The sequence below is a fragment of the Nerophis lumbriciformis genome, linkage group LG04 (assembly GCF_033978685.3).
Source record: "Nerophis lumbriciformis linkage group LG04, RoL_Nlum_v2.1, whole genome shotgun sequence".
Classification (NCBI taxonomy): domain Eukaryota; kingdom Metazoa; phylum Chordata; class Actinopteri; order Syngnathiformes; family Syngnathidae; genus Nerophis; species Nerophis lumbriciformis.
In genome coordinates, this window is record NC_084551.2 from 3542548 (window position 1) to 3557654 (window position 15107).

The 15107-nt window shown below is 41.4% G+C and overlaps 1 protein-coding gene across 2 annotated transcripts in view; it reads right to left on the reverse strand.

Moving 5' to 3' along the window:
- Positions 1-320: 320 nt before the first annotated feature.
- dedd1 (death effector domain-containing 1) overlaps positions 321-15107 on the reverse strand; it is a 34398-nt gene continuing 19611 nt past the window's right edge. The window contains exons 6-7 of one of the 2 annotated variants that reach the window (XM_061947552.1): positions 1260-1634; positions 321-1072 (exon numbers count right to left, since the gene is read on the reverse strand). In XM_061947552.1, coding sequence (XP_061803536.1) covers positions 1044-1072; positions 1260-1634 — 404 coding nt within the window. In that variant the 3' untranslated portion in view covers positions 321-1043. Of the gene's footprint in view, positions 1635-15107 lie in introns of both variants that reach the window. The other variant, XM_061947544.1, reaches the window with a different exon arrangement.

Consider the following 15107-nt stretch of genomic DNA (forward strand, 5'->3'; position numbering starts at 1 on the left):
GACTCTTACCATAATGTTACGTTAACATACCAGGCACGTTCTCAGCTGGTTATGTATGCGTCAAATAAATTTCCCCAAAAAATGCAACTTAATACTCCAGTACGACTTATATATGTTTTTTTCCTTCTTTATTATGCATTTTCGGCCGGTGCGACTTATACTCCGGAGCGACTTATACTCCGAAAAATGCGGTAGTTAAATGTTTAACAGTGTGTTGTTTATTAAACAAATGTTTTTTGGGGGTCTGCGAGACAGACATATTAGGTTTGTTGAAAGTTTTCATTTACGTGCATCAACTCTTAAAAACACCCCCAAACATGATTGGTCTAACACACCTTTATTAGTAATAATAATAATATCACCGTTGATACATGTTTCCCAATATAGTTGACCACAACAAAAAACAATTATTCAAACAAAAAACTTCTCCTTTAACAGACATTTTACCTCAAAATAACGACCTATGTTTACACCACCACCACCTCAGTAGCTCAGACCATGCAGCTTTAGTGGTTTCTGTTGGAGTCCTTATTGATCGTCTTCTCCCAGTGAAGTCCGGGCATTAGTTCCAGCAGGGTGACTAGACAAGTCGGGCAGGGATGAGCGCAGCCAGGATGTATGCACTTTGGATTTTGATCTCCTGGACAGCACTGGTATTGAGCGACACACTGTCTTGTCTGCGCTTTTACCTGCTGGGCCACCAGGCCTATGCATTATCTGGGCTGTAGTAGATGAAGGCGCGATGGCGCCTTCATGGCCTACTGATCGCAGCAATCGCAAGCTGGGTTATCTTCCTAAACGGGTTATCTTTAAGCGTAGAGCGCACACCGGGTTTTACCAAAGTTAAGGCGCTACGTTCCGTTCTATCACAGACGTCAAATGCAACGAAAAAAAGATAACCAAATAAATCCAGAGTAACTTCTTGATGGCAAACAAGATTTGGTAATTCATCAAGGAGCACCTTTGAATCCCTTCCTGAATTCTTATTTAATATATTGAAAGGGGCTTACCACGGAGTGTCCTTGTTGGTCCTGCTCTCACAGTCACTGTGTCTTTTGGCATTTCCTAGCACCTGGGTGAGAATTTAAAATAATATAGTTAGTTTGCAGGGAGCGTCCAAGACTGGAACAAACAAGTGGTAGTTTCTGCCATCTTGTGGTGGATAAAGGCATTGCATCACCTCCCTCCAGCTTCCATCAGTGTTCCATTTATATCAACAAAGTCAGCTCATATTCCACGGTGTTTGTTTTTGTGCCCACCGGTACTGGATGAGCGCATCCTCATGGCCCTCAGCACCCGCCAGCCTTCCTCGTAGTCGTCCTGGTCCACGCTGATGAGCAGGCGGAGGCCCTCGGAGCCCGCCGCCACCCTCAACGAGTCTGTGATGAAGACGCCCTTGAGGGCCTCCAGCAGGGCGCCGCTCAGATAGTCGGTCCAGAAGGCCTCCAGGTTGTCCAGCTCGGTGAACTTGATGTCGCACACGATGGAGCCCAGGTCTCTGGCGCGCAGCAGCGAGTTGGCCTGGCTGAACAACTCAAACTGCCGCTCCAGGGGCTGCCGCTTGTCCGACGAGACGCCGTCTCGGAGCGCCGACTCGTGCTCCATGTATTCGGCTCGGACCCTCAGGCGGACATCTGGTAGTTTGGTGATAGTGGGGTGCGGAGAAGGGGAAAATCCAATAGTCAAGGATAGCATAGGGAAAGGAATAAAAGGACAGGTGGGGTGGCAAGGGTGGAAAAAGGGTGATGAAATCAAAAGGGGGAGAGAAACAGGGACAACAGTCAGAAACATATTTCTAATAAGGCATTTTTACACGGCACAGTATCTGTTTGGTTTGTCTCTGTTAGGCCTCGCTTTAACACCAAAAAACTACGAATATAACATTCTATTAGTCTGAGATACAGCAACAAACCTCAATGGAGGAAAACGACCATATATACTGTATATACAGGTAAAAGCCAGTAAATTAGAATATTTTGAAAAACTTGATTTATTTCAGTAATTGCATTGAAAAGGTGTAACTTGTACATTATATTTATTCATTGCACACAGACTGATGCATTCAAATGTTTATTTCATTTAATTTTGATGATTTGAAGTGGCAACAAATGAAAATCCAAAATTCCGTGTGTCACAAAATTAGAATATTACTTAAGGCTAATACAAAAAAGGGATTTTTAGAAATGTTGGCCAACTGAAAAGTATGAAAATGAAAAATATGAGCATGTACAATACTCAATACTTGGTTGGAGCTCCTTTTGCCTCAATTACTGCGTTAATGCGGCGTGGCATGGAGTCGATGAGTTTCTGGCACTGCTCAGGTGTTATGAGAGCCCAGGTTGCTCTGATAGTGGCCTTCAACTCTTCTGCGTTTTTGGGTCTGGCATTCTGCATCTTCCTTTTCACAATACCCCACAGATTTTCTATGGGGCTAAGGTCAGGGGAGTTGGCGGGCCAATTTAGAACAGAAATACCATGGTCCGTGGACCAGGCACGGGTAGATTTTGCGCTGTGTGCAGGCGCCAAGTCCTGTTGGAACTTGAAATCTCCATCTCCATAGAGCAGGTCAGCAGCAGGAAGCATGAAGTGCTCTAAAACTTGCTGGTAGACGGCTGCGTTGACCCTGGATCTCAGGAAACAGAGTGGACCGACACCAGCAGATGACATGGCACCCCAAACCATCACCCAACCATGCAAATTTTGCATTTCCTTTGGAAATCGAGGTCCCAGAGTCTGGAGGAAGACAGGAGAGGCACAGGATCCACGTTGCCTAAGTCTAGTGTAAAGTTTCCACCATCAGTGATGGTTTGGGGTGCCATGTCATCTGCTGGTGTCGGTCCACTCTGTTTCCTGAGATCCAGGGTCAACGCAGCCGTCTAGCAGCAAGTTTTAGAGCACTTCATGCTTCCTGCTGCTGACCTGCTCTATGGAGATTTCAAGTTCCAACAGGACTTGGCGCCTGCACACAGCGCAAAATCTACCCGTGCCTGGTTTACGGACTATGGTATTTCTGTTCTAAATTGGCCCGCCAACTCCCCTGACCTTAGCCCCATAGAAAATCTGTGGGGTATTGTGAAAAGGAAGATGCAGAATGCCAGACCCAAAAACGCAGAAGAGTTGAAGGCCACTATCAGAGCAACCTGGGCTCTCATAACACCTGAGCAGTGCCAAAAACTCATCGACTCCATGCCACGCCGCATTAACGCAGTAATTGAGGCAAAAGGAGCTCCAACCAAGTATTGAGTATTGTACATGCTCATATTTTTCATTTTCATACTTTTCAGTTGGCCAACATTTCTAAAAATCCCTTTTTTGTTTTAGCCTTAAGTAATATTCTAATTTTGTGACACACGGAATTTTGGATTTTCATTTGTTGCCACTTCAAATCATCAAAATTAAATGAAATAAACATTTGAATGCATCAGTCTGTGTGCAATGAATAAATATAATGTACAAGTTACACCTTTTGAATGCAATTACTGAAATAAATCAAGTTTTTCAAAATATTCTAATTTACTGGCTTTTACCTGTATGTATTTCTTTCCCGTCAGTTTAATCCAAGAACAGAATGCGGGCAGTGAGCAGATGGGTCACTGCAGCAAAGTGGCATAGGAAAGTTAACATTACTAAGCGACAAGCGTGTTTGCTCTTCATTTCTTGGCCACATACTTGACGGTATAACCTCCTGTATTTACTTCTTTTTCTCTGGGTTTTTTTCCAAAAGGAGACCGAAGGCGCTTCAGCAAAGTGGGAAACCAAGGAATAACCTCAGAGATAGCTACTGTTAGCATGCATTGATTTTTGTCTTAGACGCCTCTCAAACTTGACCATGATTAACCTCGCGTAATTACTTCGTTTTTTTCAAAATGTGGGCAGTAAGGAAATAGGGCGCTGCAACAAAGTGGAGACTCAGTCACAGCAATGGGGAAAGCTAACATTACGGTGTTTACTTTTTTTCCATTTCTAGCCACATATTTTCAAACTTTACAAGGACAAACCTTTTCTCGGAATTCTATCCAAGAGGAGACAGAGGCCATGAGAAAACAAGGACCTGCAGCAAAGTGGAGATTGAGGCACAGCAACGGGCAAAGGTAATGTTACTAAGGGCCTGATTTACTAAAGGTTTACATGCAAACTTGATAGCACACGCAAAGATGATTTACTAAACGTGTGCAAAGTTGATTGTGTCTGTTAAGCGAGTAGAATTATACGTACAATCCATTTTACGTCTTGGTCTTCATTAATATGCAGAAAATATGCTGATTAGCAAAACAGCCACAATACGCGGAGAAGATACGATTATATTATACAGCACCTGCAATGTGATTTATCAACACTCGTCACTGTTTTGCAGGCACTTCAGTGTTTTATTTAGCACCTCTGAAAAGTATGTGCAAGCTGACACACAGAGAGACACAGCTGCAGAGAATGTGTCTGTCAGAAGTAAAAAACAAACATATTGTCTATGCAGCAACATCGTTTTATAATTTTAAAGCTGGTGCTGGGTGAGTTAAAGGGCTAATTTTTTTTAATTCAATTGATGCATTTTGTTATTAGCTGGCGTTCTTTTTATCCCATTTAGAATACATTAATATATAGCCTATGTAAAAAAAAAAAAAAAAATAAATGTGCATTTTTTTGCATGTTGAGCACAGGAAGTGGAGTCTCTAACCCGTGAGCACATTTGTAGTGCACAAAAAATCTGTTTCTAAAACGCCTATAAGAAGTGGTACATGCCCGCTGCTTGTTTGATAGCAAAATGCCACATTCGTGATAACATGAATGTGCAGGAAATGATCGAGTTTTTCAACGGTGATATCTGCGCAGAACACGCAAAAACCTCAAATAGCATGTGCAATGTTAGTAGCTCACATGCAACATGACTAATAATAGTCCACGCTATTTTATAGATGCGGTTTAGCACTTGGTATTTGGATTTTTAGTAAATCAGGCCCTACGTGTGTTTACTTTTGTAATTTGTAGCCACATATTGTCAAACTTTATGACAGCAAACCTGCTATATTTACTATTTTTTCCTCTGGATTCTAAACAGTAAAAGACTGAGGGGCATTTGAAACTAAGGCGCTGCAACAAATAAGAGCATCAGCGCTAGCTGCTGTTAGCATGCATTTTTTGGGGGGCATTTCTAGACATCCATCCATCCATCCATCCATCTTCTTCCGCTTATCCGAGGTCGGGTCGCGGGGGCAGCAGCTTAAGCAGGGAAGCCCACACTTCCCTCTCCCCAGCCACTTCATCCAGCTCCTCCCGGGGGATCCCGAGGCGTTCCCAGGCCAGCCGGGAGAGATAGTCTTCCCAGCGTGTCCTGGGTCTTCCCCGTGGCCTCCTACCGGTCGGACGTGCCCGAAACACCTTCCTAGGGAGGCGTTCGGGTGGCATCCTGACCAGATGCCCGAACCACCTCATCTGGCTCCTCTCGATGTGGAGGAGCAGCGGCTTTACTTTGAGCTCCCCCCGAATGACAGAGCTTCTCACCCTATCTCTAAAGGGAGAGCCCCGCCACTCGGCGGAGGAAACTCATTACGGCCGCTTGTACCCGTGATCTTGTCCTTTCGGTCATGACCCAAAGCTCATGACCATAGGTGAGGATGGGAACGTAGATCGACCGGTAAATCGAGAGCTTTGCCTTCCGGCTCAGCTCCTTCTTCACCACAACGGATCGATACAGCGTCCGCATTACTGAAGACGCCGCACCGATCCGCCTGTCGATCTCACGATCCACTCTTCCCCCACTCGTGAACAAGACTCCGAGGTACTTGAACTCCTCCACTTGGGGCAAGATCTCCTCCCCAACCCGGAGATGGCACTCCACCCTTTTCCGGGAGAAAACCATGGACTCGGACTTGGAGGTGCTGATTCCCATCCCAGTCGCTTCACACTCGGCTGCGAACCGATCCAGTGAGAGCTGAAGATCCTGGCCAGATGAAGCCATCAGGACCACATCATCTGCAAAAAGCAGAGACCTAATCCTGCAGCCACCAAACCAGATACCCTCAACACCCTGACTGCGCCTAGAAATTCTGTCCATAAAGGTTATGAACAGAATCGGTGACAAAGGGCAGCCTTGGCGGAGTCCAACCCTCACTGGAAACGTGTTCGACTTACTGCCGGCAATGCGGACCAAGCTCTGACACTGATCATACAGGGAGCGAACTGCCACAATAAGACAGTCCGTTACCCCATACTCTCTGAGCACTCCCCACAGGACTTCCCGAGGGACACGGTCGAATGCCTTCTCCAAGTCCACAAAGCACATGTAGACTGGTTGGGCAAACTCCCATGCACCCTCAAGGACCCTGCCGAGAGTATAGATCTGGTCCACAGTTCCACGACCAGGACGAAAACCACACTGTTCCTCCTGAATCCGAGGTTTGACTATCCGGGGTAGCCTCCTCTCCAGTACACCTGAATAGACCTTACCGGGAAGGCTGACACGTATCCTAAAACTTTACCATGATTATCCGCCTGTATTTACTTATTTTTTCAAAATGTTATCCAAGGAGACTGAGGGCAGCGAGAAAACAAGGCTCTGCAGGCAAGTGGAGAGTATGGAATAGCACCAGACCAAGCCAACGTTAGCATGCACAATTTTTGTTACAATTATTAATCTCGCGCTAACCCATGGTGTTGATTACGATAAAAATAGTACCTGGTTTTGCCTACTAAAAATCGTGAATAGCAAGGAGAGCCAAGTAGGTAGAGTGCAGTGAAAAAGTGGCATGATAAATGTGTTAATAACATAATTCATAAAAATGGAGTTGAAGAGCACAGTTCAACATTGAAGACTAACTGGACAGGAGAGCACATATTTGCCATTTTGGGCTTTTTTTGTTGCTCAAAGTAGCACCAAAGTTGCAAAAAGCAACAACAAAAAAAAAGTGTTGTCGGTAATGTAGAGCAAAGTGGCCATTTTAGTGCTAGGGAATGATAAACACTGTCGACTTCCACACGTGGCTGCACAAATGGCAAGAGGTGAATTAATGTGGAGTGGAAGCTTAGCAGTGTGAGCCAGACCCGGTTGTTTTTTTTAGATACAAAACCAGATGAACTTGCTGGAAACAGGATTGGCGGGCGGTCATGCAACAGCACAGCGAGAAAGATCAGAGGATACATACTGTACTGAGCAAGAGCGCCGCTCTGAGTGTCCCCGTGTCATTAATCCAGAACTGGTGGAAAGTGGAAACCAGCTGCTCGGCCGCTTTTGCTGCAACAGAAACGAATCTCGCCCACTCAAAACCCTTCAGTATGGAACAACACGCATTTGGATCCTTATTTGAAACCAGGAACAGAAATATTTCACCCTCGCCTCTTACTGAAGGATACATTAGGTGCAAACAAAACATGAATTAGATCTAAATTAATTTCAGAGGTATGAGGAACATTGTCATTGAGTCCAGTTAATGAGCACTGTGCTCATGAATGTTTCATGGTCAAAGTCCAAATTAATTTGTATTAGTCTCCGGAGATGCTGACACTCAAGAGAGAACCAAGTTTGCAAAATGCCAACATTACAAAGGCAAATGTTGAATTAGGGCATCGATTCCTGCATCTCTTAACATTTGCTAAAGAGCAAATGTTTTTACGAGGTTCTGTAATTAGACATTTGTGATGAAACAAAGGGATGCTAATGCGAATACTTGACAGGCGATCTCATTAACGACAAGTGTACAAGATTGACAGGTGCATCCAAAAAGTGTGTCATACCACATTCATTGCCATTTGATGTGTTTGATGTTTTCTTCTTTTCCAGCATAGAAACTACATGAAAGATGCATTTCTACAGAACAGTCAAGTTTCACTGCCACGGATGGTTAAAGGGGAACATTATCACAATTTCAGAAGGGTTAAAACCATTAAAAATCAGTTCCCAGTGGCTTATTTTATTTTTCGAAGTTTTTTTCAAAATTTTACCCATCACGCAATATCCCTGAAAAAAGCTTCAAAGTGCCTGATTTTAACCATCGTTATATACACCCGTCCATTTTCCTGTGACGTCACATAGTGATGCCAACTCAAACAAACATGGCGCATAGAACAGCAAGCTATAGCGACATTAGCTCGGATTCAGACTCGGATTTCAGCGGCTTAAGCGATTCAACAGATTACGCATGTATTGAAACGGATGGTTGTAGTGTGGAGGCAGGTAGCGAAAACGAAATTGAAGAAACTGAAGCTATTGAGCCATATCGGTTTGAACCGTATGCAAGCGAAACCGACGAAAACGACACGACAGCCAGCGACACGGGAGAAAGCGAGGAAGAATTCGGCGATCGCCTTCTAACCAACGATTGGTATGTGTTTGTTTGGCATTAAAGGAAACTAAGAACTATGAACTAGGTTTACAGCATATGAAATACATTTGGCAACAACATGCACTTTGAGAGTGCAGACAGCCCAATTTTCATCAATTAATATATTCTGTAGACATACCCTCATCCGCGCTCTTTTCCTGAAAGCTGATCTGTCCAGTTTTGGAGTTGATGTCAGCAGGCCAGGGAAGCTAGGGTCGATATTCTTCTCTTGATCACCTTCGGTGGCGTAAGGGACGGTGTGAGCCAAGACATCCAGGGGGTTTAGCTCGCTCGTCTGCGGGAACAAACTGCCGCCATTGCTTGCCGTGCTACCGAGGGTCCTTTGTCCCTGAATTGCTCACACACTCCGGCAGATTCAATGGGGGTCAGGCGGCAGATTTCTTTGACTTTATCGTTGGAAATGCATCTGCTTTGAGTGTCGCAGGATATCCACACATTCTTGCCATCGCTGTCGTAGCATAGCTTTCGTCGGTAAAGTGTGCGGAACAAACGTCCAATTTCTTGCCACTTTCGCATCTTTGGGCCTCTGGTGCAACTTGAATCCGTCCCTGTTCGTGTTGTTACACCCTCCGACAACACACCGACGAGGCATGATGTCTCCAAGGTACGGAAAACAGTCGAAAAAACGGAAAATAACAGAGCTGATTTGACTCGGTGTTTGAGAAAATGGCAGATTGCTTCCCGTTGTGACGTCATCGCTCTGAGAGCGAATATTAGAAAGGCGTTTAATTCGCCAAAGTTCACCCATTTAGAGTTTGGAAATCGGTTAAAAAAATATATGGTCTTTTTTCTGCAACATCAAGGTATATATTGACGCTTACATAGGTCTGGTGATAATGTTCCCCTTTAAAGGAGACATATGAGGAATTTAGTCTTTTCTGACTTTTAAATGTTTAAACTTTTTAAAAGTTGTTACAACATTAAATACTCGTGTTAAACGATGCCAAAGTGTCAAATTATAAGATTCACACATTTTGGAAGCCGCTGGTGGCGGGGATTTGTTGTCTGGCTGCGCCATGTGGTCATGGTACTTATTTAGACATTTTGTCCTCTGCTCCAGGCTATGAGGAAACAAAAAAAAGGTAAAACAAAGTATTATATTCTTATAGTCTTCGCATGTACATAACCATACCTGCCAACTTTTGAAATCAGAAAAACCTAGTAGCCAGGGTCCAGGGGCCACAGGCCCCGGTAGGTCCAGGACAAAGTCCTGGTGGGGGGGTTCAGCTTCGCCCCCCGACGCAAAATGATTATTAGCATTCAGACAGGTTAAAATGTTGCTAAAACCATCACTTGTCTATCAGTCACAGTGACTTTTCAAAACAAAAATATTACAGCAAAAATCATATGGGTTGATTGACATGTTTATTCTGTAAGCTAACTTCAATAGTTTGAAATTATTTTGACAGTTAATGCCAGTTATCCTGTCAACCTTTCACAAGACTTCAATTTGTTAATTGAAAGTATAAACACTTTTTACAGTAAACAAATGGTAAAACAGTACGAAACAATTCCATTAAAAAAAAATTGGTGTCATTATTAACTTTCTGTCCAAGCTTGTATAATCTACTGCCTTGTTCAATTGTAAAAAATATTCTGTGCCTAAAATTCACATTTCTATCACAATTATCATACTGTAAACATGGTAAGCTAACTTCATTAAAATTAATAGTCCTGTCAATAGCATGGAATTACAATTCAAATGTAGTTTTTTTGTAAGCCTTTCAAAAGAATTCAAAATATGAAAAATTCATGAAAATTAATTTGAGCCATCAGACACTTGAAAAGTGGCACATCACATCTCTAATGTAATCATTTTAACTTTTCAACAGAAATAGCACTGCAAAAATATTAAGGACATACTTCTGTATTTTGGTAGTTATACTGTCAACATTTAACAAGATTTCTTCAACTTGGACTTGAAAGCATAAATAGTATAAACACTTTTAACAGTATAACAGTACTAAACAATTCCAATAGATAACATTGGTGTCATTACCTTTTTGTGGCTAAAATCCAAATTGTATCGCTAGCAACGGCATTAGACTTGTGGTTTTTTGTCCCAACGTGGTCTTTTACATCGCTAATTCCTCCGTGTCCGATCGAAAAATCTTGTCTGCACAAGGTGCAATTCGCATAGTTTTCACCCTTTTTGGAACGGATAATTATTCCCGGATAGGCTTTTGAATATTCTTCACGGAATGACTGCAGTTTTCTTTTCGGTTTAAGACTCGTTTGCGATTTTTCTCCGGCTGATTCCATGATCGTTCGCTCGTTTGGAAACAATGGGCAACAGGTGCCTCGTGCTTGGCAGCGGTGCTATAAATAGCCTCCCGCATGGCATTCGGAATGGCTCGACAGGAAGTTACGGGAAGCAGTGTCGATTGTCATTGTTGTTACGCGATTTCGTGAATAAAATTTAAACTTTTTTTTTTTTTTTTAAATTAATGAAAAACCGTATTTTTTATCACTGCAACCGTAACCCGGAATAGGTTGATGAAAACCGTACTAATTACGGGAAAACCGGAGTAGTTGGCAGGTATGCATAACACTAACTTGCAACATGCAGTGACATAAATGATGCTTATAACATCTTTTTTTATGCAGCTCTGTTTTATGAAGTTTTTTTTCGACTGTGTCTGGAAAAAATAGTGATGACGACTTAAAAATATATATTTAAACAGTTGACATTTTTAGAAGATACATTATACTTTCAGAGAGGGTTGGGCATGGTTTCATTAGCAATATGGGAATGCCACTGAAATCGGACATCTTCCAGACACACAAAACAATTGGGGTTGTAAAAGTAACTGTGGAGAAAAATGTATTCCAAAATCACCCAATACATATTTTCTAGACCACAACGAAGATTTAAAATCATCAAAGGTTCCCTTTAACTGCTTGTTAGGGGATTCAGGATTCAACCTGGGTAAGGTAATCACTAATCTTAACACAGTAAGTGGAGCATGAACATTTTGAACATGTAAGCATTACTGCCAAAGCAACAATAACAAAAAAATAGAGGATTGCTTAAACACTTAATATAACTTGACTAAAATTGGTCAGGGCAACCAAAAATTAGATAGACTTTGGTGTTAACACTGTAAAAATGTGCCAGTCAAAAGTTTGGACACACCAAAAAAATGGAAGTGTACTAACAGTGAAATCTTTAAGGTCAAACATTTGTTTCAAGACATTTAATTTTAGCTTTGATGACAAATGGTGGACGCATTGCGATGTGTCGAAGATGACTTACTAACATTTGCCCTGAAAAAAAGATCTCTACTGTAAAAGAAAAAGAAGAAAACTTAAATTTATGCAAAAATAAATATCTGACATTTAAAGTAAAAAAAAAAAAAGCTTATTTATGACTAAAAGGCATTTTTCTTACCATGCTTGCTTACCTTAGGTCATACAGAGTGTACTAAAATCTGATAGACTGTGTTACCTTAGAGTTCATACACCACGTATTGTCTTTGGTCATTCAGCCTTCGAAATAAGTGTCGCAAAAAACTTTTTTTTTTTTTTTTTTTTAAATGTATCCAACGACAAAGAAAAACTAAACATGGCATATTGTGTGACGTCATCAGTGATGGTCCCATTGCAAGTTAATAAAGTCTGAAAAAATACATTAAAAATAGCTAAATACATGGCCAGAGTTGTTTGATGACATTTGGCAAGAGGAATCGAGGGATTTGCTGACGTCTCGATGCTTGTTCAAACGTTTTTTAAGTTATGTGCAACTTCAGAGGCATATTTTTCTTAAAAGCTGATACTGTACGATGTATTTGACTTTGGAGGTTCCACTGTACATGATTAAGAATCAATTAAAGGGGACCTATTATGCAAAACCAACTTTTCTTACCTATTTGTACCTGATGTGTATTTTTGGATCTGAACTAGTCACGAAAATTTGAAACAATCTTGCCTTCTTTCATACTTCCTCCATTTCTCCTTTCGCTGTTTAGAATTTGCTCTGTCCTGTGACGTCAGTGGAATATCCATATATGGTTGAGATGTATCCAAAGTGCTTTGCCCGAGTCCGCCATTGTAGTCCGATCTGTAATCAGTGAGTTCCTTTTTTTCCGCTATGTTGTGGGGCAGACTGGCTCGTACATGAACATGCATTATCCGCTGTTGCCATTTCTAATGCTAATTAGCGTATAGTTCTCCGTAGTCTAGAGTCTATAGACTTGCTATGGCAGCACTAAAAACTTCAACATGGGTGGCGGGGAGAAAATGCTGTCGAAGTGGAGTCACGTAAATAAGACCACCCACAAAACAGCACATCTTGAAGAGACGGTCAGAGAGCAGCTTGAAAACAGTCTGTAAAACATAACCTATGCAAAATTTTAGCCAAAGAACCACCATTATTTTATTATTACTTTTTTATTCCTCATAGTCATTCACATCGACGTCCCATTGGGGTTCAGAGTTTTTCCTTGCCCTTATGTGGGCTCTGTACTGCGGATGTCGTTGTGGCTTGTGCAGCCCTTTGAGACACTTGTGATTTAGGGCTATATAAATAAACATTGATTGATTGATTATGTAGACCACAAGGAAGTGCCTTAAATGAAGAAAAAAAAAATCTTAATTTAATAGCTTTCCTTTGAACATTTTAGAGTAGTCTTTGTAAAGATGGCCATTTGCATAGCTTCGCATGTGGGAAAGTCCAGACAAATTCATACCTGCCAACTTTTGAAATCAGAAAAACCTAGTAGCCAGGGTCCAGGGGCCGCAGGCCCCAGTAGGTCCAGGACAAAGTCAAAATGATTATTAGCATTCAGACAGGTTAAAATGTTGCTAAAACCATCACTTTTCTATCAGTCACAGTGACTTTTCAAAACAAAAATATTACAGCAAAAATCATATGGGTTGATTGACATGTTTATTCTGTAAGCTAACTTCAATAGTTTGAAATTATTTTGACAGTTAATGCCAGTTATCCTGTCAACCTTTCACAAGACTTCAATTTGTTAATTGAAAGTATAAACACTTTTTACAGTAAACAAATGGTAAAACAGTTCCATTCCATTAAAAAAAAATTGGTGTCATTATTAACTTTCTGTCCAAGCTTGTATAATCTACTGCCTTGTTCAATTGTAAAAAAATATTCTGTGCCTAAAATTCACATTTCTATCACAATTATCATACTGTAAACATGGTAAGCTAACTTCATTAAAATTAATAGTCCTGTCAATAGCATGGAATTACAATTCAAATGTCGTTTTTTTGTAAGCCTTTCAAAAGAATTCAAAATATGAAAAATTAATGAAAATTAATTGAAGCCATCAGACACTTGAAAAGTGGCACATCACATCTCTAATGTAATCATTTGAACTTTTCAACAGAAATAGCACTGCAAAAATATTAAGGACATACTTCTGTATTTTGGTAGTTATGCTGTCAACATTTAACAAGATTTCTTCAACTTGGACTTGAATGCATAAATAGTATAAACACTTTTAACAGTACTAAACAATTCCAATAGATAACATTGGTGTCATTACCTTTTTGTGGCTAAAATCCGAAAAACGTTGAAAGTTTTCCACTTGTATCGCTAGCAACGGCATTAGACTTGTGTTTTTTTGTCCCAACGTGGTCTTTTACATCGCTAATTCCTCCGTGTCCGATCGAAAAATCTTGTCTGCACAAGGTGCAATTCGCGTAGTTTTCACCCTTTTTGGAACGGATAATTATTCCCGGATAGGCTTTTGAATATTCTTCACGGAATGACTGCAGTTTTCTTTTCGGTTTAAGACTCGTTTGCGATTTTTCTCCGGCTGATTCCATGATCGTTCGCTCGTTTGGAAACAATGGCAACAGGTGCCTCGTGCTTGGCAGCGGTGCTATAAATAGCCTCGCGCATGGCATTCGGAATGGCTCGATAGGAAGTTACGGGAAGCAGTGTCGATTGTCATTGTTGTTACGCGATTTCGTGAATAAAACTTTAAAAAACTTTTTTTTTTTAAATTAATGAAAAACCGTATTTTTTATCACTGCAACCGTAACCTGGAATAGGTTGATGAAAACCGTACTAATTACGGGAAAACCGGAGTAGTTGGCAGGTATGCAAATTCACTCTGGTGAGCTGAAGGCATCGCTGGTTCAAGAAGGGCTCACTGAACGTTCAAGACCAATCCCAACATTTTGTTCAATTAATATATTAGTGAAGTTTGACCTTTGGCTGTGAGAGTTGCAGCTGCAATAGACACCTGCCCTCTAAGTGAGTATATTTACAGGTGGCCTTCACTTGTGCTATCCCATGTTATAACGAGCAGGATAGACAGAGAGCGGAGGAACAGGAACAAGAGTCATGGTCACATTAGTTGGCTTACAGAGCGCTTCATACTTCATCAAACAGAGACATCCACTTGACTTTAAAAACGCCCGTGAAAAAATAACAACAACAAAGTTTAAGCACTCATTTACGAGGGGTGTTTTGTTTGGCCCACAGATGGTCAACTTATCGACCCTTGTTTCTATTAAACCACTGACCAAGACACAAATATAAACGTCTCCATTTGTGTGTTTCTGCGTAGTTTTGAGATTTGAGCTCTCCCTCTCATTGTGTGCAAGGATAGTTTTTTTTGGCTGATACACACGGACACACACAGGTCGGTCTGTTTAGAACTGCGAAAACAGAAAGGAGAGAAAGAGACAAAAGACAATTGGGTTGGTCGTTTTTGTGGAACAATAAGCAGGCACAGAACAACATTCTCTTTTTCTCCAAGGAGGTTTGAGAAGACACTTCATTTTTTACACCGGCACTAT